The sequence below is a fragment of the Pezoporus wallicus genome, unplaced genomic scaffold (assembly GCF_028554395.1).
Source record: "Pezoporus wallicus isolate ANWC-B61680 ecotype Strahan unplaced genomic scaffold, APGP_CSIRO_Pwel_v1 contig_8721, whole genome shotgun sequence".
NCBI classification, from domain to species: Eukaryota; Metazoa; Chordata; class Aves; order Psittaciformes; family Psittacidae; genus Pezoporus; species Pezoporus wallicus.
In genome coordinates, this window is record NW_026635692.1 from 1,729,873 (window position 1) to 1,752,111 (window position 22,239).

Below are 22,239 nucleotides of genomic sequence, written 5' to 3' on the forward strand. Positions count from 1 at the left end.
GCCATTCCATTTCCAGCACCTTCCTCCTACTTCTCATTCCGTATTACACAACCAGATTTGGCAACATTTTTCCTTAACAGAGATGAAAATTGGGTGTTCTGACTCAAGAGCAGAAAACAAGAATAATCCAAGAATGTCCACGGAGCTCTACTACATACTATAAATGAAAGCAGCTATTGACCCAGTGCTCTTATAAAGCGATCCTGAGACATGATGTCACATGGGTAAAAACTATAAAGCCAACAGTAATTTTCAAACAGTGCTTTCCACATTCTTTGGTCTTACATAGATTGTGTTATCATTGGTTCTGCTAGAGACAGTGTAAAAGTAAAACCATCCATACCAATCTGCCTAGGGGACAACTCACAAAAAACAAGTGAGGAATAGGGTAGTTGTGTAGGGCTGCCCTAGGAGTGTGCCAGTATCATCCAAACGTTAGTTTCTTGCTTAATTCATAAACTTACTTCAATTCAAAGCAACAATTTACTTGTATTTGCAACTGATAGCAATTTTGACCCAGCCTTTTAGAAAGGGCAATGCTGTATTATTTCAATATCAGCTAAATACTTGATACTGAATGCATGTAAATGACAGTAACAGACACTCAAAATTCCTTTCAAGTCCTTTGCAAGCAATTTCCTCTCAGCACTGTAGAGTATCAAGATTACAGGCTGTCAGTATCATTCTATAGACTTTCACACTACGTAACATTCTCCAGTGAAGTAGAGAGGTTCATTAATAAGAATTTATTAGCATATTTGGAAGGGATCTGCAGTAAATCTTTACAGCACGAAGCTACAAATGGCTCCATGTTCAGTCCAAAGTGTGCATATTACTTCTTAAAAGGGCATGGCAAGCATCTTGTGAAAAATAAACATGAAAGAAAGCTTTCCTCCCCCAACAAAAAGGAAGCTTCTGAATTATCAAACAGTAGAAAAATTGTATTTTGGGCAAACCACATCAGCTCCAAACAACTTTAATAGGCACCTACTGTGGCTTCAGGAATCATCGCTGCATGCATATCTCTAGCCATATTGGATTTCTCTTTCAGCTTTGACTGGAGTAATGTGTGTTCCATCACACCAATTTGTATGTCCATATGAATGGTTTCTTGCTTCAGTTTTGTTAAGGCCTGTTTAATCTTCACTAGAGGAGCTGTTGAAAAAGAAACACATATATATAAACAGGGCAGTTCTGCCAGCTACTTCACACAAAAGCATTATTTTCTACAATTTGCACCTTCAAATTGAAGAGCTGAAGGAACAAAAGGGCATTCTACTCCAAAGACATGGTTGAACTGATACGTCATTTTTAATGTGCAAGATGCTTTAAAGGTAGAAATAGGCGATGACAATTTTGCTGTCTTCTTGACATCTAAGATCTGCATAAAGACATGCATCAACATTGAGATAGGTTTGTCAATGATGTGTTTTGCTCAGCTGAAAGCTTCATGCTGATACCTGACTTAGGGTTTGGTAGAGAACTGAAGTCACATTCACAACTTACCTGTGATAAGCTGTTAAACTGGGTTGTGCTCCATACTTTGTTTCTCATCCCTCACTTCTCACTAATATCACCAGAGGGATGCTGCTGCTGTATCATAGTCCTCCTTAGATGTTATCCTGACCCCTCGGCCATGCCATAATACAGAAAAGGTATTGCGAGGCAGGCAGGCAGCTCCTTTGCAGTGAAGCAAGGGTGCACTAAATTTCCTTAAACGATAACACTTACAACTACTTAACTAAATTAACTGTAATGGTTACAGTTAAATATAGATACAGCTTGCATATTTAGCCCTACTGTAATATGCATCAATTTATTTCTGCATTCATACTCCTTCAACGTTTGCAACAGAATGCATTTACCAGCAAACCCCCTCAAACAACCAGATCCCGAGCCTGAAACAAATGTTATGCAGTTTAAATATTAAATAAGTCTAAATATCAAGACACCAAAATGAGTTTTCTCACTGACTCCAGCCAGCCACAGTCAGGGAATCTAACAGCTACTGCCAGTAACTATTTTAGAGCAAAAGGGCTTGAACCTGTAATGTGATCATTTCTCCCAGCGGGTTGATAACTCTTCAAATAACTATTCCAAGCAGAGACAAACCCCTTGTTCTTTCTTCCAGTGTTTACAAATAATTTACCAAAGGGGGAGATCCTGGCATCTCTACCTTCTGAAGGCTTACGAAACCTTTTCAAAGAGATTTAGACTCCTGATTGTCTTAAACACCTTTTACCATTTTAATATTGCTATTTCAGGCTAGTCACTCACTGTGGTCTAGTTTTGTTTTTTCTTTTACAAAGGCCAAGTTATGTAACTGTCACTGAGGAAATGGGTGTTTGGTTTGAGGCAAAAACATACTTACCACCATCAGTCATACTGCTTCCTTTCTCTTCCGTTTCCTGCTTTACTCTTTCTAATGCTTCTGTAATCTTAAAATAGACATTTTTTTCTTAAACTAGATGAAATTCAAATAGAAAAAGAAACCAATATAAAGTTCTCTGCTGACTAACTGCATTAGTTTAAAAAAAAAAAATGAACTAATCTTTGTTGTTGTAAATGGAGGAACAATTATTTTCAAAGATTAAGCAAAAGTTCATTTCAATAAACTATTGCTGTACAAATTACAGCAAAGAGAGTAGCAAGTTGGCCAAACAGCGTGGTGTTACTGACACTCTGCAGATCCCAAACCAGCGAAAACAGTGTAAGTGTTACAGTATGATGGATGGAAGATTGGAAGCAATACCCCCACAGACATTCGCATGTACATTTGTTGAATCTTGATTCACCAAATGACCATACCAGCTTTCCTTCTGGAAGCACAAACACATTATAAACCTGAAGTCATTGTAAAGTACTCTTTTTTAAGCTTAAAGAAGTAAGTGTGATATAGAAAGAAGCTCTGACTATGCAGGATCCATACACTCTGACATCTTTGCTAGAAAACTGATAAACTGCTGTATCACCCACTGCAGCTGGGCTAGATGGTTGCTGTAGGTTGCTTCCAACAGACCTATTCTATTCTAACACATCTCAAACTTGGTTTACAAGTTATAGTGTGATCTCTTTTAGGTGACTATTCCACTTTATAACGTGTCTAATGAACAAAGTGGAGTTTTCAAACCCAAGCAACAGAGCTGTTAAAAATCTAATTTCTGAATTGGACAAAGGGTTGAAATATTTGCCAATCAGGCAATAGATGTGAACGAGATGGCATGAAGCACTCGACATACAGAGGCAGCCATGAAAAAAACTGCAGATTTCTCTTTACATTTGTCAGGGCACTGATTTCAAAAGCAACCACCAAAAAAACCCCAAACAAAAAACAAAGAAAAAAACCCCAACCCCCCCCAAACCAAACAGAAAACCCGTTTCAGGTATTAAGATAATTTGACTAATATGGAAAAGTTACCATTTAGTCAAATATTGGCTTTTAAGAGCTTGGAAGAGGAAAGGTTCAAATGATTAATTTTAACTAAAAAGATTTTAATTTTAACTTAAACTTTCCTTCTTACAAAGAATTTATGGCCACAACTTGATTAATCCTCAGTTATCCTAGGATACATGTTCTACAATACAGAACATTTACCATCTTTTACAAACTGAGGAAATTAAGATCTCACAATAGTTTGCCCAATTCACAAGTTAAAAATCAATGGCAGCCCGGGTTTAAACATTAGGGACTGGACTATATCACATCCACTAAAAAAACAGATTAGCAGAGAATAAATCAGAAAGAGCCGAGTTCATGAAACTGCAAACACTAAATACCAACTCTGTTTTAAAATAAGCAAAAGAAAGATGTGTTTTACCTCAGAGAGCACTTTAATCCTTTCAGTTACTCCTCCGCTTCCCTCCTGGTACTTCTCTTTAGCCTGGAAAGAAAGGGTTTTTGCTGTAACGACATAGCTGAAGAAATGCATGCAGACAGCTTAGAGAGAACACCCAAATTTGCTCTCACACATCCCAATTCTAGAAACTCTCCCACAAAGTCCCAATGACGTTTATAGCACTACACATATGACAGGACAGGCCTGAAACATCAGCCCCTGTAATGACTGTCTTTCTTTTTGAAAGATAATTTAATTTCATTAAAGCAGTTTTAAGACTTGTAATAGTCCTAATACACACAGAATAAATATGTTTTCCAATCCTTTACATGAGGAAATAAACATAATTTACTAGAATACAGGCAGAATTGAGTCCTGCAAACCAAGAACACTCCTTTGTCAACAGCAAATTATGATCTTGCAGTTTCTTAAAGTTTAACAGCAAGGCAAACAGAAAGCACAAAAGGTCAAATCCTGTTAGCCTTATTTTGACACTAGGAGGGCTAGCCAAATGGCAGCTTCTACAGGCCTCCTACCTAGGGGATCAAAAAGCTTCTCAAACAGCACTCTTTTGGCATAAAAATCAAATGAAGCGAAGAAGTAATCAGAGTGCTTTGTGCACATTAGCACAAGTAATCAATGTAAGAGATGAGTGCTGGACTAAGACTGTAGTTTTCCCACTCATCACAGATGGGTGAACTTCACAGGGAAAGCAGAACTAGCAATTTACTAGCTGCTCAAGATTGGCAACAGATTTACATATTATCCAGGCAAAAAAAAACATTTACTTTCCCCTGTAGAACAGTTGAATAAAAACTGCTAGTTTAGCTGAAAACTATATAATTCGACAGAAAATCGACATTTCCTCTGCTTTAAATCCAACACAATTCACCAGCTAAGTCTTCTTTGCCTTCACTCTTACTTAATAGCAAGTTAATACTAGAGAAGGCAACAGCAAAAGATGAGTGCATTACCTCACTCAGCAAGGCTTGTGCTGAACGGTACTCCTGAACCAAGTGCTCCAGCTGATTGTTGATGTACTTTTCCCTGCTATTGATCTTTTCCAATGTTTTGCTGATTTCATTATGGAGTTTGTCAAGGTAACCCTAGAAAATCATGTTGTGAGTTGAGTATACAGATAATACACAAAGGGTATTAGAATGGTGCTGTAATTAAGAAAGGATATATAAACCTACAAGTGAGAGAGGAAAATAGTACAGAAATGCTGTGTTTAGCCAACAAAAGATTATTCCTAATGTGTTCTAGTTGGCCCATGTCAAAACCATGTATTTCAAGCTCTACTGCTTCCATCACTCACCCTCCATTAATTATAAATGTCAATGACAGTAAGTTACTCTAACAACAGCGTTTGACCTATTTGTTTTTATTACCAGCACTTGTTTTCAGATTGTATTACTGTAGTATTCTATTTTACCCTCTGTAGCCAGGATGTACTTACGATAATGCATACGTTTAAAAACCCTAATATCTCTGTTAAACCTCACATATACAATTCTCACATCGGGTATTTTGCCAGTCCCACTGTCCCTAATCACCATTACTGTGTTTTACAGTGTTAGCACAGAGGAAAAAAATCAGTCTAGTTCTTAACATCTATCAAATTAAAGAGGAAAGAAAACCACTGACAGAGCAGTGAAATGTTCTGCACATACAAGACATACCCTAGTTTCTTTCAAAGAAGATTCAATTCCATCCTTATGCTGGTGCATTTGATCTACATGAATCCTCCAATCCTGAAAAAGATGCCACAAAGTAAAACGTAGGTCAGTACAACTTTTATCTTTCTCTGGTTACTAAACAAAGGCTGTTATGCATGGCAGGGTCAGTTCTCTTTTATACTATTACCATGCATCATACTGCCTGTGCCATGTTCATATCCAGAGGCACTTGCTTAATGTGACACAATTTATAAGCCTCCTAAATGTCCCACGTGACACTCCGATCCATACACAAACACTGACATTTCTCTACATCACAGTAGCTATGCTTTTTGGAGTCTATTTGATCTTCATGGAACTATTTCTGTTTGAAACCACTCTGGGCACAAATATTGAAACTACTGATTACAGCTGCAGGAGTTCACCTTATTCTTAGACAAAATGAGTGCTTCAAATGTCCAGCAACTACCACTTCCAGATCTTCCTTTTCTACTCAGCCCCTACTATTACCAGGAGAGATAGGAAAGAAATGAGAGAGGCAGAAATACCTAAACTTGTTTTTTGATAGTGGGACAAAATTAGGATCAGGAAAATTACTTTCAGCTTCTAGGTCATAGGAATCATACATGGGCCCAGGGATGGGGGATGAGAAAAGCTGCTGGTTTAACTTAAAGGTGGCATCTTTCACATAGAAATTAATTCCAATTCCCACATTTGTGACCGATTTTTCCTTATCAGTGCATAGTTTTTACACCTCCCAGACCCAAAGCAGAGCTGCAGACAGACTCAAGGGTACAAAATGAAGCAGAGCAGCAGCACTGCAGAATTACTGCTATTTCAGTATTGTGTTTCTGAACACGCTAAAAACCGTTTTTCAGCTTTCTAAGTTTTTGGCACTGTACTGGTCTAGGTGTGGAAAAACCCAAAACCAAAAGCAACTCACGTTAATAAATCTGTATCGGTTGAAATCAAACCTTAGGAGACTCTCTTGTAAAAGGATAGGTGGAAGGGTAGGTAGGATTATGTGGTGAAGGACTTTGTCAAAAAGGATGGCAAGCAAAACAGAGAGAGGCACAAAACTGACTAACAATAATGGAGGCAGCAATAAGAAATAAACCTGGCTAGTTACAATAATGGAAAAGGGCATGGGGAGGGTGATGCTTGCATCAGTACAATTACCTGATCAAGGACCTTACCAAAACAGGATGGTAAGGAAATGAGGGGCAAAAAACCAAACCTATGGAGAACCAGACCTATCAAGAAACAAAGCTCATCAGTTACACTAGCTGATAGGCTTGATAGGAACTGCAAGCATCACTTCAAAGAAGGTGAACCTGGCCCTTGCAACTGGTAAGGATGCAAACCTGCAGGTTCTGGATATTCTGGAGAAGGGTAGGGTTGGTGCAACTATGTAAGCTGATGAAGCAACATGCAGGGGAAGAGGCCTGGTGAGGAACAAAGCAGGGAAAAGAGGGGTACAAGAGGGGCTGGTCACATGTTAACTGTTGCCAGTCATTCCACTTGACTGACTGAGCCCTGTGCCCTGTCACTGCAGTCTGGCTCATCTTATTATTAAATCTTTAAAACTACATTTATGTGCAGTCACAGTCTTTATCCCATGTGTGTATGAGTACTGCAATGACTAAGTGCCAGCTGCTGGTGAGAGGGCATATGGGGCCAGCAACTGGAATCAGGCCAGGCCTGCAGGTGCCCCACACCTGTGGTGTCTGCAGGCAGAAAGAGTGGTGGGTCTTGGTGCCAGCTGCAGGAGGAGGTGAAGGTCCTGGCCACCAAGGCAGGACTGGCATGTGTCCCAAAATCCAGGTATTGGGAAGGACCGGCATGAGTAAAGCAAATATGGGACTCAGAGCCAGCAGCTGGAGTGGGACTGCAGGTCACCAGCCTGTGTTGCTGGTGCCAGCTGCTGGGGTGGGGACAGGCAAGTGTTTGCATTTTCCCTAAACCTGCTGTGCACGCATAAAATTCAACAGCAGACTTAAAACTGAACTAGCTGTCAAGTAGTAGGCCCTATATCCAGGCCTGGATATGAGGCAGGCACAGGGGACCCACAAATGTAGTGCCCTTAAGCTGAGAACGTGACTGTGTCCATCTGTTTGCTGGCAAGCACCAAGCTGGAATAGCCAAAAGTAGAAGAGCAATGAAACAGTTAAGAATGCCCAGGATCCAGGCAGAAGGATCAGACAGAGAAAAGGACCATAGTTGAGTGAGCCATGAATATGCATGTGTGCATATGCTTGTGAATCTAGAGAGAAGGCAGGGTGTGCTTTCACTACTGAACTTCAATCTTAATTAGCTGAAGAGGAGAGGAGGAAGGCTTGGCTGTCTATACTTGTATTTTATGGGAGCCCTAAAAGTGCTGCTGAAGACGGCGCCTTGTTTGTGGCACTCTGTGTAGCTGGCCGTGTCAAGGTCTGTTGTGTCTTTATGTGATACACGCTTGACTTCACTACCAGTTGAACCTGCAAAAACAGGAGCTGCATCCATCACTTTGGGATGGGGACCCATGAGTCCCCAGGCACACAGGGCTGGGCTGCAGCAGCTGAGCAATAGGAATTCCTGATCCTGTAGCTCCTGGAGGGTACAGTTATTTAAAGGGTATGGGCAAGGAACAAATCCTGGCTTAAAACAGCTGCACGCTCCTGCAACCACAGGCAGTTACGCTGATCTGAAGTGAGGCTATCTCCTTGCATAGGACACACACAGAACTACCAAAGCTCTGGTGTTTCTGTCTAACTCAGAAGAGCACAGCTGAGCACCTCCAACAGCTGTTCAGCCCAGAAGGTTCCCTCACTATGCGCTGTTGTGCATGACAGTACAGAAGCTAGAAAGAGAAGAATCCTTTTTTCATGTTCATTTATATATATTCCTTAAAGCCAAGAGATGGTGCATTAAACTGGAGGCTAGTAAACCTCAGTTCTTCCAGTGGCTTTAATTTTCCCTGTATGTCCCTATTACAGTTTTCATTTCTTACTGTGAGAATCAAGCATCATGTTCTCTGTAACGGATGGGCTTGCCAAGAATCACAGAAAGGTGGCTCAAACCAGGCAATTTTTCACATGAAAGAATGCAGTATAGTGTAAAACAGGCAAGCAGTTTAGCAGACAGTTGAGAGCTTAGCCTATTTTTGGCAAGATAATTATCTTTCATTGAATTTTGTATCAATGCTGCAGATTGCTCCAACACCCCAACTAGCAGGTCAGTAGAAGTGAATAGTTTTGATACTGCACTGATCTGTGTGTGCTATAAAAGCTCCTAGAAAGAGTGAAAGCTCCTAGAAGTAGGCCCTAGGTTTGCCAAAGATAAATAAGTATTTCTAAGATGCTCATTCTAGACTCATAGAAATAGGTTATGGAGAGAAATGCACGTTTCTAAGAGGTAGGTATCTGGATAGATACGTAAAATCAGTTCAAAAAGCACCGACTCCTTTTTGCTAAACCTATGGAGAGCCCATGATGACTAGATCAGAGGTACAGACCTACTTTCTTGTCACGTAAAGTTCAGCAAGATGAATTCCGTACAATCAACGTTTCATGTGGTTGACAAGCGGAACAGTTTGAAGATAAGCAGCTCATCAGCTCTCTTGCAGGAAGATGTTTTAATCATCATCAGCTGCTAAACTGGACCGGTGGTATAATTTTTCAAAGTGGGAATACCTTGGAAATGTTTAAGAAGTTTCCACAGAATGAATACATGGAAATAAATACGTAGAAATAAGGTGCCCTGGAAGTAGCAGAAGAAAGAATTCCTATATAATAAGGACCTACTGAAAATTACTGCTTCCAGGGTCAAAGTAAATGACAAAGATTTTGACAAGAGCCCATTATTCACAATATTTGGCACAGCAAAAGGAGAAATGGTAAGGAAACAACACTGATTGAAATCATGCTTTAATCGCCATGTGTAGGCACACAAATCCATTCTCACATACCTTGTTGTCGGTCCTGACTGTAACTTTCAGCTGTGGAAGCACACGTTCCACTTCCAGATTCCACTCTACCGCATCTGTCGTGGACTGTAAAATCTCTTCATGCTTTGGAGTGTCATTCATGTCCTGTGTAAGAAATCACAAAGCTTATATACAAAGTATCATCACTTTGATCAGTGAGAGCTATTAGAAATCATGTTACAATAGCTTACAGTATTCATATTCAGAGAAAATATTTATATCCAGAATGATGTAACAGATGTCTTTAATAGCTTTCTTTGAGTGCATAAGGATTAGTAATCAAAATATTTTCTCATCAAAGAAAATGGAAAAGAATCAAATGTGTATAATAAGAAATTACAATAAGTAGCAGAAATAGCTGGGGGGGGGGGTTGTGTGTTAAAATATATTTATGAAACAAATACCACGCTTCCCTAAAAGTCTGCAATAATTTCTTGCAAATGTTTCCAGCAACCTTGCAGTGATTTCAGTTTAGAAACTGCCTGCCCATTTCTGTTTCAAATAAGCCGATGCATTTCAGTTGGAATGCTTCCCCAGGTTTAGACTATAGAAAAGATTTTCAGACTTAAATACAACTGAAAGAAATTGCTGCTACAGATGTCAAAATCTCAAGAGAGAGGACTGCTGGTAACAACTTACTGATCCGTACGTTTGTCCCTGTGGAACATTCAGGTCAATAAAATCTTCTTCATTGTCTGACTCTTTTTCCTGAAGAAAAGTTGCAAAGTAAAACTTCAGTTAAGTAATGAGCAATCTTCCTCCATCATTTCATTTTGCAGGAGCACAGGACAAGGAGTATTAAATTCTGTATTTCTGAGCAAAACAAGACGTGAAGAGTTTATGGCAAATGGAGTTTGCATTTACTTAAAATCTCATGAGGAGACAATATCTGGGATGAGGTGCAAGATAAAAGGGAGCCCACATTTCCCTCAGGGAAAGTATTCTAAAGGCCCGTTATTTAAAAACTAAACCAACCCAAACCTAAGCCCTCTCACATCAAATGGGCCATTATCAATAGCTGGATAGTAACTGTTATTTCTTATGGGTTTCTGAAAGCTCTGCATTAAAAATAAAACCAAAGCAAACCACAAGCAGACACAAACATAGATTTCAAGATGCTTTTTGCACTGCATCTTTGGAGCTACAGAATGATGCCACTTTTTAAGCACACAAAATGATACAATTCAAACTGAGGCAATCGATTTGTTCTCTTGCCCACGACACTACACACTGGGCTGATGGTTTTATAGAATTCTCTATTATCATCTCAAAATTGCATTCCTCAGTGACCACAATCAGCTCAGAGACCATCACTGCATAAGTAAAGTCAAAGCTGCTATTTCTGTGCATTACTCTCTGTTTATACTGAATGTCACCTGCCATTTTATCATGCACACACTTCACCCTTATACATGCTGTCCTTCTGTAGTTCTTCTGTGAACCATCATCTTCTCCACCAAAGTCAAATTCCATCATCCACCTCATTTCTAGACAAACCATGAAAGCTGCAATAACACAGGTCTTAAGTAGATCCCTTCAAGACTCAGTTAGTAAAAATCTGGGAGCTTATTCCTCTGTGTTACCTCGCTTTTAACTAACCAGGAATACTTCATTTTCCTCTGGCATGTTTGCCCCTAGTCCCCTGAATACCTGCAAGAAATTAATGGCACCTTGACTGGGACTATCTTTTGCTTAAAGGACAATATATATTTGCACAGCACTTAGAAGAAGACACTACAACACTACCACAACAACAAGACTAGCTGTCAGAACTGAGAAACCAAACTGTGCAGATCTCCTGGCATACCCGGCCTCACTGGTTACTGCTGGCTACCTAAGATGGACTACTCAATCCCTCAGATTTACAGCACTATGCTTGTCTCTGTCAGCCACATCAGTTTTAGTCAGAAGAATCAAAACCAAAGCACAATCAATGAACCTCATTGTTAGAATTTAACTACTAGAAATACTGCTAAATTCAATCACGGATACAGCTAATACATCCAGGACACATCAATATACTGGCAGCAACAACTGATAGGGAGAAAACTCCAGGAACAAACTTGCCAACAAAGTTTTCAAGCTCACAAGCAGGTATTCTTTATTGCGGCACCAGGAGACACAGGGGATAGCTCCTCCTAACGTGTGTCTCCCCATTGCCACACAAGCCGTCCTTTCATAGTCCCTGGGCATACATACATATTCATAAGGCTGCATATAGATTACATCATTTTCCAGAGAGTTCCCCGCACGCGTACGGAATTGTGGTGGTGGTGGTGTCAGAGGGTCGTTTACTTCTTCCAGCAATCTTGATCACTTCTGGCCACCTTTGAAGCACGCGCAGTAGATGCTCATACCAGTTTAATTGCTTCGTTAGCACCAGAGACATAATAATCCTCCTATCCTCCTACTTATCAGTTAGTTTAGCTGTAGCCCATCCTGGACACCTGCGGTTCCCGGATACTCCTTATCCCTGTGTCCTGTTCTTCTAGGCTGTTTTTCTTAAACTATGTCACAACTATAACAATTTATCTTGTGAGAATTCTCAGTATGTTCTCTAGCTGTACTCTATTTTTTTTCTCTATGTATCACAATGGACTGGTGAAAAAATTTACAGTGGCATATAATTAATAACCATAGAACCATTAGGGGCCCTAAAAAGTGATGCTCCACTTGGTATAAACCTAGCTCAACAGTTTCATTAACTTACAAACTTGGAAAAGCTAACAGAAGTGCAAGCAAATCCAGAAGCTCTTTGAAGGGTTTCACTTGTGCTTTAGTGAACTGTTTCATCCCCACTTTCCAATTTAAACAGCTTAGACCTTAATGAGACACAGAAAAGAGCAGACTGAAGGCTGTTTTCACATTTAAAGCTTTTAGCCAACAGCTTACATTTTGGAGGCTGGTCAGACACGCAATACAGAATGTCCCTTACTCCTAGAATTACCCAAGACCTTTTCCTGTGGAGACTCCAAAGCTGACAAAAATGAACCCAGACATCCACGTCACAGTATGTGCATGTTGTATGAAAGCTAGGAATAAAAGGGTGGAATTTTTTTTGGCGGATAAAATTGAGAGGAATAACACAATACATAGGAAAACTGTGAGGAGAGGAGGAAAAAAAGGGAACAGTTGATGTTGCATTCCTGTAGACCATTGTGGCTTACAAATTTGGGCTATAATCAAAACAATCTGATAACATTACTGGTGCTTTATTTCCAACTTTTATGACCTTTAATTTTTCCCCAGCAGTTGAAAAATGTAGACTCAAAAAAATAGGATAATTGTGGCATTTTCCACCCAGTATTGCTGGGCCTTAACGCTCCAGAAAACTGATGTCTCCTCAAGTTATTTGATGACACAGCAAGTGAGCACTCCCAGGCTCACAGCTTTCAGTCTTTTGGTTTTCATCTACATTTTATTTTGCAAAGATTCATCAGCTTTTGGAGAAATGAGATGTGAAACTGACTTCCTTTTGTAATTTTCACGTTATCTTCAGCTAACTTCCCTCTTCAGAAACATCTTAAGTCAGCAGTAAAAAGGCTCACTTCAAGACTGACAGAAGCCTGTGAAAAAGACAATGTCTTGTGATCACACTATGCCACAGTGAGAATCCATCTCTCATAAAAATACTCTTCTGAGAAAGTCAACCAGCAAGAAACAAACTTCTGTTCAACACCTATCCACCAGTAACTCCTAAAAGCATATTTGAACGTACAGGTATGTTTCATAGGCTTCTTCCTAGACAACTTCACTGTAATTATTACAGATAAAAAGGAATAAATAAAACAGCCGATCCTCAAACATCGCCATCTTGTTGGTAGAAAGTATTTCAAAGCACACAGAAAGCTTATTTGGCAGAGTGGATGATGGGATACTACCATTAATGGAATATACAGATGCCGTGACCTTTGTCTACAGAAACAATTCTGCAACCTTTATTTAGGTCTTTGTTGGTGTTTTTAAACAAATGCTCCCTTTCCAGTAGTTCTTTCCCATCTACTCTCTTCCCAGAACTTTAGACCGACTAAGTACCAAAAGTTAATGTTTCCTGTTTCACTGAAATCTGAGTTACAATAGTGAGCACTCTATTAAGTAAGTGCTGGACAAATTTTACCAAATATTAGCTAATCCTGTAAACAGGGACTGAAGTTTGGTTTAACATCAAAAGCTTGTATCGGTAGAAAGCAAACGAGGACATGGAGCTGTTGGAACAAGTCCAGAGGAGGCCACAAGGATGATCAGGGAACTGAAGCACCTCCCATATGAAGTTAGGCTGAGAAAGTTGGGGCTGTTCAGCCTGGAGAAGAGAAGGCTGCGTGGAGACCTCATAGCAGCTTCCAGTATCTGAAGGGGGGCTATAGGGATGCTGGGGAGGGACTCTTCATTAGGGACTGTAGTGACAGGACAGGGGATAACGGGTTAAAACTTAAACAGGGGAAGTTTAGATTGGATATAAGGAAGAAGTTCTTTACTGTGAGGGTGGTGAGGCACTGGAATGGGTTGCCCAGGGAAGTTACGAATGCTCCATCCCTGGCAGTGTTCAAGGCCAGGTTGGACAGAGCCTTGGGTGAGATGGTTTAGTGTGAGGTGTCCCTGCCCATGGCAGGGGGCTGGAACTGGATGATCTTAAGGTCCTTTCCAACCCTAACTATTCTATGATTCTGTGAATTGTGAATGTATATAATTTTAATGTAGGGTTAGATTCCACTTCACTTTACATTAACTATAAATGCACATAAGAACATATGGTCTCTCCCAAAGAGTTAATAACCTTATCTGAAAGGAAACAGAAAAACTCTACAGGAAAGGTGATGATGCAGGAGTGGAGATGCAGGGAAAAAAAGGCAACAGAACCATTAATAGAAAAGACTTAAATAAAGACGAACAAAATGAGCTATGAGTAAATATTTCCTCATAGTTGACCAATTACAATCAAAACCAGCCAGGTAAACCTACCAGAACATCCTCTTCAAGCTTATTAAGTGTTAATTCTGCATCATCTTCTGTTACTTCTTCTTCTTCTAGCTCTTCTGTTGGATATGCTGGCCTGAATTAGTTCAAAGGACAAAAGAGCTTTTAAACACAGTAAATGCAAAATACCTCTGTAAATTGCTCCTAAGCAAACAAACCATTTTATGAGAAGTATGGATGATTTGGAATATGACTAGTAGTCAAATAAATATGACTAGTAGTTAAATAAAACTAACAGCCTTAAAAGTCTTTGTTTGTCTGTCTTAAAAGTAAGGGTTAGTTACTATTCCAAGCAGTACAGTACATTCATGCTACAAAGGCATCTGGGGAGTAACTTTTGATTGGTTTTCTCTTTTGGGCTGACCTCTTAAAATTGAAGTGCAAGTCACCACAGACTTCTTTTCAGCCTCCAGCTGAATGTGTGTACTGAACAGAAGTAACAGTGAAGTATTTCCAAGGTAGATATTACATAGCTGTATGCATTTCCCCCAGACAGGGAAGGAGTGAAGTAAAGAACACTTTTAAAGGAATTTTCATATACTTAAAATTATGTGTCATCTCACTTCTCCCAAGATTTCCTTCAGATTAAATACTCCCAAGTTACTGTAGACTACTCGTAACATGATCACATACTGTGTGTACCTCCATCCTGAAGAAGTCAAGAATTTAGCTATTGATTGATAGGACCTAAAAGGACATCAACTCAACAGTCAGATTAACAAGGAGTTGTGCATAAGAAAATGCCCCCCCCAAAAGTCATCAGTCAAATCTTTATTGATAGCTAAGTTTAGTAGCAGCCCAAACTCATCCTTGGTGGTGACAGACTAAATTGTGTGAAATTGCAATAGGAACTAATTGGTCCCACTGCTTCAAGCCTAGTAGAATTCTATATCTTATGAAACATCAAGGAAGACATTTATAGTCATTACTATGTTTTGTCTTTATAATTACAACTTACATTTGTTTATTGGAAAACAATGCATAAGGGAGAAGTCTTAAAAGTGTACTATACCTTTTCCAGCTAAAACCAGTGTATTTCAAGGCTTCTTCAGCCAAACAGTCAAGAACATAACACACTTGCTCTCCACAACCTGCCTTTAATTTTGAGGGAGGAAAATCCACAGGCCTTCCCTAAAATAAAGAGATATGCTGTTTACTAGTGGCTGCCCATCAATCCAAGTAATGAGATTTCTTACACTAAACCCAAAGTGTCCGTCGTGCATGAAGATTTTACTAATATTAATTCATATTCTTCCCCCATGCAGTTCCAGTCAGGCAAACATAAAGGAAAACAGAACAAGCCAAGGAACAGATGCAAAAATCTTTAAGCACCTGGTAAAGGCGAAGAGTCAGAAGGGAACTAGATGGTCAAGTGTACAAGCGATGTGGTGGCAATGTAAGAACTACAGAGAAACTCAGGTACTGAGCCTTTCAACACTGCCTTGTTTATTCCTTGTTTTACTTACTGCTGTTCTGCAGAATAAGCATTTTAGTTTGTTATGGTTTAAGTCCTTTAGAGAACAGTGTTAACATCATTCACAGCTGCACCACAGTGTAATCGTGCACAAGATCATACTTCCCATAAGCTCATATATTCTCCTGACCTTTGGGTTTGCTTTCCTTAATATTGAAAAAAATCCCAATAGTTCCTGGCTAGTTTGTGCAACCTTTTACTCCTTCACAACGACAATAAACTAATAGAGGAAAACACGAACATCATTCTAAACCGTTTCCTTCACCGTGACTTTCATCACTGACTGTGGCAGAAGCGGGATCACAAGCACCATGTAAACTTCCCAGATAAAATCTTTGTAAATTATACTGCTATACAAAAGAAACCTCTGTGGCACTACAAGACGTAAGCTAGATTTAATCCATTTCACAGAATGTGGAACAAAACTAACTGGAATCATTCATAATTTTGTAGTGGCAAAAAACCAGCAAGTACGTACAGACCATATAGACTTCCAGTTAACTAATTAATAAACTTCTAGAGATGAAAATCTGCCCAGCCCTTAGGAACACCAGACAGAAGTGTGTCACTGCTGTTGTTTCTGAAGGCGATGCACGTGCTTGTAATACCCTGGGGAAACCAGCAAGTTCAACACTTACAAACGATCGCAATTGTGAGAGTACGTTGGATATTATTGCGTTGGGATCATCGTATTCTTGGGGCTGTTCGAAGGGATGTCCTGCTTTAGTGATCAGCCAGGCAGCAAGCATGCAGAACATAAAGAACTGCTCTCCAGGATTAGTGGGCAGTGCAAAGTAGTGCCTGTTTAAACAGAGGAAAAAGATGGTGACTATTTTGGGCTCCTAATGCTATTACGGCATCATAAGCAGCACAGGCTAGAGAGAAGCTTCTTTAACTGACTCTTTCAATGAGTGATCTATCTGAACTAAATTCAGGATGTCTAGTTTTGCACATAACAGAACAGTAGACTAAGTTTTCTATGTGCAGCTCATCTGTTTCATTAAGCTAATAATAAATATCAGACCTCCAAGGAATCACATGGAAACTGGGTACTCCCCTCCCCTGCCAGCAGGATTACATAGCTTCAGTTAAACACCACCAAACTAACATTTCCACATAAGCACAAGTTACCCTTCTTATTTAGCTGAACAGTCTCAAGTCATGATGAGCTCAACTCTGTTCCTATTTAAGGGATGCAGAATCCATCTCATCACTTCATAAAATACCACCATTAATTAAGAGGCTATTAAGTGACCATGTCTCCTTAAAAATAATTGAAGAAATCGTGACAGCAAGTGACTGCAGGAAAACTTGAATGGCCCTTCCTTGAGGAGGGGAGAACAAACTTACTGAAGCCTCATTGCTTGAAGAGATGTGGTCTCTTTCTGCATATTGGCCTCATCCATGACACAGGACAAGGGGTAATGGGTTAAAACTTAAACAGGGAAAGTTTAGATTGGATATAAGGAGGAAATTCTTTCCTGTTAGGGTGGTGAGGCACTGGAATGGGTTGCCCAGGGAGGTTGTGAATGCTCCATCCATGGCAGTGTTCAAGGTCAGGTTGGACAGAGCCTTGGGTGAGATGGTTTAGTGTGAGGTGTCCCTGCCCATGACAGGGGGGTTGGAACTGGATTATCTTAAGGTCCTTTCCAACCCTAACTATTCTATGACTATGCAAGTAACTTCACTTGCTATTCCCTTCTCAGCATCCTCAAACACTCTTCCTGACAACAGCAATACAACCAGTCCCTTTTGCTCCAGATTCCCCCAAACCTCCTCCCACACTCCTCAGGAGTGGCAAGCGGCTGGTGTACCTAAATCAGTGCATTAGACCAGATCAGGAGCAGGCTTTTGAAGCCATCATTCCACCCATCCCCAGCTACTGTGATTGGGATTGCTTTAGAGAGCAAGGTACACAGACTGGATATTCTTTGGATCACACTAAATCAAAAGATGTGGTCCTAACACAAATTCAGGAGTCAGAACACAGGCCCCCAGAAGTACAAATCAGAACCAAATGCTTCCCTTTACAGCCATGGCTGCTTACTAAAGTGGACAAAGGTTTACTTCCTTGATCCAAACGTACTGACAATCTGACAGCTGGCTAAAACCAGCCCACAGCCGCTGCACTCATACTCAAGCCTCTTTCCCAACAAGGTAATAATTTGGACTACTTTTCACCTGATACCAAAATGTTGCTATGGGAAGCCTGCTGTGGAGCCTGGCTGAAACTGATACATGGATATGAGTTATTTGGCCAAGTGAATGTTGGGAGCACAGTGGTCCCGTTTACCCAAGTTCCCTGTCTCCTACCATAACCAAAGAAATTACAGATGAAACAAATACGTGTTAGATATGATAAAAACAGGCTTAAATGCAGTGGGCCAGGCCCCCTTACACACACCCCACAACCAGTTACCCTGAACACAAGAAACTCATTTAGGGTAGAACTATTTCTTGCACAGATACACTGGCACTCCAGTACTGAACACCTGCTGCGGGCAGGGAAGCTCAAGTCACTATTCACTTTCCACACCCCACCATTCAGAGAGACTTCCCGTTTAGAAAGCCTGAAGCCATGCAGCTGACCGGCTCCCACTCGGCTCTGTCACCCGAGACCCAGCCTTCCTTAATCCCTGACACAGAGGCGGAACCGCACGCCGGGGTTTCCCCCCACCCAGCGCACACCCTCCTCTGGCCGCAGGCCTGGCCGCGGGGGACCCCCCAGTGTGTGGAGCTTTGTACCAGGCAGCCCAGCCTGTACCAGGCCCCAGCCGACCCCCTCGCCCGCAGCCTCTCCAACGCGTTCGAGGCCAGGCCGGCGCCGGCCGCCCAGCGCAGCGGGCGAGGGGCACCTGGAGAGCGGCCGCATGTTGTGGCGCCGCAGCGCCTCCTCCTCGTAGCTCAGCAGCTTCAGCTTGTCCAGCAGCTCCTCCATCAGCACGAACATGTGATAGGCCGCACCCGGGCCCCGCTCGGCTGCGCCCTCCTCGTCCCGGTCCCGGTCCCGGTCCCGGTCCCGGTCCCGGTCCCGGTCCCGGTCCCCTCCCGCAGCCCCGCGCTTGAGATCCAGTCTAAACTTCCCCTGTTTAAGTTTTAAGCCGTTACCCCTTGTCCTGTCACTACAGTCCCTAATGAAGAGTCCCTCCCCAGCATCCCTATAGGCCCCCTTCACACACTGGAAGCTGCTATGGGGTCTCCACTCAGCCCTCTCTTCTCCAGGCTGAACGTCACGCTCTCTAATGCCCGAGCACGGTCCCCAGGTGCCATCACCACTGCTGCAGCAATCACCTTCCTGACAATTAACATGAAAGGGTTTGTTCAACAAAGCCGGGCAAAATAAACGGCTAAGAGAAAAAGTTTTATAAGCCCAAAGAGGGAGAAGAGGAAGCAAAAGGAGTGGACGCTTTATGTGTATAGAAACATGATTCGTGCTAGAGAAGCAAACTTGATTTTGGGGCAGGAAAGGACTTGTAAATGTTTAAGCCATAGTATGCAAAGGTGAGGCAGCAAAAGGGACGGGGAGACGCCAGGTTCTGCGGCTTTGGGAGTGCTGTATATTCGTCTTCTTTATGTATATATACACACACAAATCCTGCCTGCATGAAACACCTGAAACAATAAGATTGATTTTCTTGGGCTACTTGTGAAACCATAAGAGGGAAAAAAACCCTGTTGTCCTTATAACAGCTCTATGGTGTTCGGCATGGGGAAGGAATACGATATGTGTGTAACGACTAAAACACAGTGTTTTTTGCTACTTCCTAAGACAATTTTGGATGTTTAGAATGAGGGAACCTTGTTCCTTTGGACCGTTTCTCAACAAGTGAAGTCTGGAGTTAGCATTTGATTGTAAGGGTTTCACTGAGGGGAGGCAGAGATTGAGTTCTCTTTGCGGTACAGAACGTGCTCCCTGAAGGGTTCAGTGGTGAAGCTGTGGAAAGCTAGTATCATTGGAGCTAGGACAAGAACTCAGCAGCGTGTGCTTAACGTGGGGCTTTTAGAACTTTACACATTTGTTTGTCTTGTTTGCATGTTGGTAAAACTCGAAATCCTCAAGCATTTGAAGACAGGCTCAGAAAGTTGGGGCTGTTCAGCCTGGAGAAGGGAAGGCTGCGTGGAGACCTCATAGCAGCCTTCCAGTATCTGAAGGGGGGCTATAGGGATGCTGGGGAGGGACTCTGCATTAGGGACTGTAGTGACAGGACAAGGGGTAACGGGTTCAAACTGAAACAGGGGAAGTTTAGATTGGATATAAGGAGGAAATTCTTTCCTGTTAGGGTGGTGAGGCACTGGAATGGGTTGCCCAGGGAAGTTGTGAATGCTCCATCCCTGGTGGTGTTCAAGGCCAGGTTGGACAGAGCCTTGGGTGAGATGGTTTAGTGTGTGGTGTCCCTGCCTATGGCAGGGGCGTTGGAACTGGATGATCTTAAGGTCCTTTCCAACCCTGATTATTCTATGATTCTAGGATTTTCAGTCCTCTTAAGTATGTATGCTTGAAATGTGCTGCTGTTACCTTGAAAAGGAATTAATCAGAATCCTTTTTACCAAGGAATAGGTAATTTTTGTTGCACATGTATACTTTATGCCTGTAAAGACCCCAGACCCGCTGCAGACTGGCCAGAGCCTCCACTCCTCAGGTTTTCCTGCAGACCAACAAACCTTTTGCTCGACACACTAAGATTTGTGTTGAACGTGGAAGCTTTCAGCTAACTAGTTCTAGTTCTGTGTTTCAGCACAGCGCTTGCAGTGGAGTACACCTAGATGATGTGAAGTAGCCTGTGCTGTCCCTGTCCAGGCTTCACTCCCTGATGCAGCCCCAAAAGGCATCACAGAGGTACTGTTGGAACGATGTTACTCAGAGCATCACTGCCAGTTGGCTGTGATTGTCTATTGTATGTGGCAGATCACTCACAAAGGGAAATTTAGTATTGATTGCATTTTCTGAAATTCAAACACCCAGCACAATGTATTGTATCAATCAAGTTGGAAGTGATGGGCAAATGAGCAAAAAATCCAATCAAACATGATGTACATAATGCAGGGAGAAAAGTAGGCAGATCCTGGCGATGGCTGCTACCATGGAACAAAATTGTACACCATAAGTGCTTGTTTTAATCTTGCATCATCTCTCTCTGGTTTAATGTTTTGGTGCCCTTCTGTTGTTTGGTTTTGGGTTTTTTTTCCACCCCTAAAAGTGAGAATACGTAAAATAAGCACACTAGCTTTACAAAAGAAATAACATGCAAAAATCCATGGGATGTAACACTCACATCCACTACAAATACCGTCACACCAGTCAAAACTAGTCCATACCATTAAAACCTGGCTAACAGTCCTGGCTAAACTTATGCCCTGTGTAAGTTAGGTATGGCTCCTAATCTTTGGGTAGAAGAAAAGGACCAGTAGCAGCTCTTTAAACTCTTTGCAAAGCATTTGGTTCGGGAGGTAATTCCACCACTGCAGCACGCTGTGTTTCAGAATAGCATGGCTGGGTGGAGGAAGAGTGGGGCCTGTCAGTTGAGGTACCATTATTCCTTTCTCATTGCCCACAGGAGCTTCCAGTTCATTGTTATTTAAAAGATAAACCAGAAGGTATGATGGGTGAGCCTCCTCCTTTGCATTCCTACGCTAGACTTCCATACGTGCGCTTTTGGAAGTTCAGCTGATTGTGACCTGTTGAAGACTAAGTTCTTTGTATCTGTGGCATTTGCAAATGCAGGCTAATTCCCTACCCCACAAAGTCAAATGTTGCAGTAATCAGAAGTACATTTCAGTAAGCAGAAAAAGCTGGCTTGACAGGGGATGTCTTACAGCAGCTTGGAAATCGTACTTAATCATTCAGTGTCCTGTTCATGAATGATGAAGGTTCGTGTTCCCTAGCCCTGTGAGAACACTGAGGGCGATCACTTTATTAAAAGCGATCAGCAAGGGATTACACGTAAGAAGAGGCCTCAACCATTACGATATGTATAGCATTGCATAATGATCTTAAGGCCAAAAATCTGGGCCAAGACTGTTGCAAACAAAAGTCATGATGCAAAGGAACGACAGACCTTAATTAACTGTACAAAGGGAATTATATAATGAGAGTACATCTTTTGTTTGTGCTTAAACAGGTTTTCTTCCCTCATTTCATGCTGTCAGTTTAACATGAGTCTACCGTGAACTGGAGAAGACATGAAGGGAGAGTGTCCCGGGTTCATTGTACTTCCCTTCAAGTGCATCCTTAATTGCCCAGGTTGAGTGCTGGGGGTGCATGGGAGTGGAGAGCAGCAAGCACTGTTCATGTTTGAGCAATCCGCAGGA

At 41.5% G+C, this 22,239-nt stretch overlaps 1 protein-coding gene across 1 annotated transcript; it reads right to left on the reverse strand.

Annotated features, from left to right (window-relative positions):
• Window positions 1-731: 731 nt before the first annotated feature.
• On the reverse strand, window positions 732-18,969 carry IFT57 (intraflagellar transport 57). Its single transcript, XM_057397324.1, has 11 exons — window positions 18,786-18,969; window positions 16,569-16,731; window positions 15,469-15,587; window positions 14,442-14,532; window positions 10,122-10,190; window positions 9,465-9,587; window positions 5,519-5,590; window positions 4,811-4,942; window positions 3,819-3,881; window positions 2,372-2,438; window positions 732-1,155 (listed from the first exon to the last, which is right to left on the reverse strand). Exons 1-11 carry the CDS (start codon window positions 18,878-18,880, stop codon window positions 977-979), a joined length of 1,173 nt encoding a protein of 390 aa, XP_057253307.1. The 5' UTR covers window positions 18,881-18,969; the 3' UTR covers window positions 732-976.
• Between the last annotated feature and the right edge of the window lie 3,270 nt (window positions 18,970-22,239).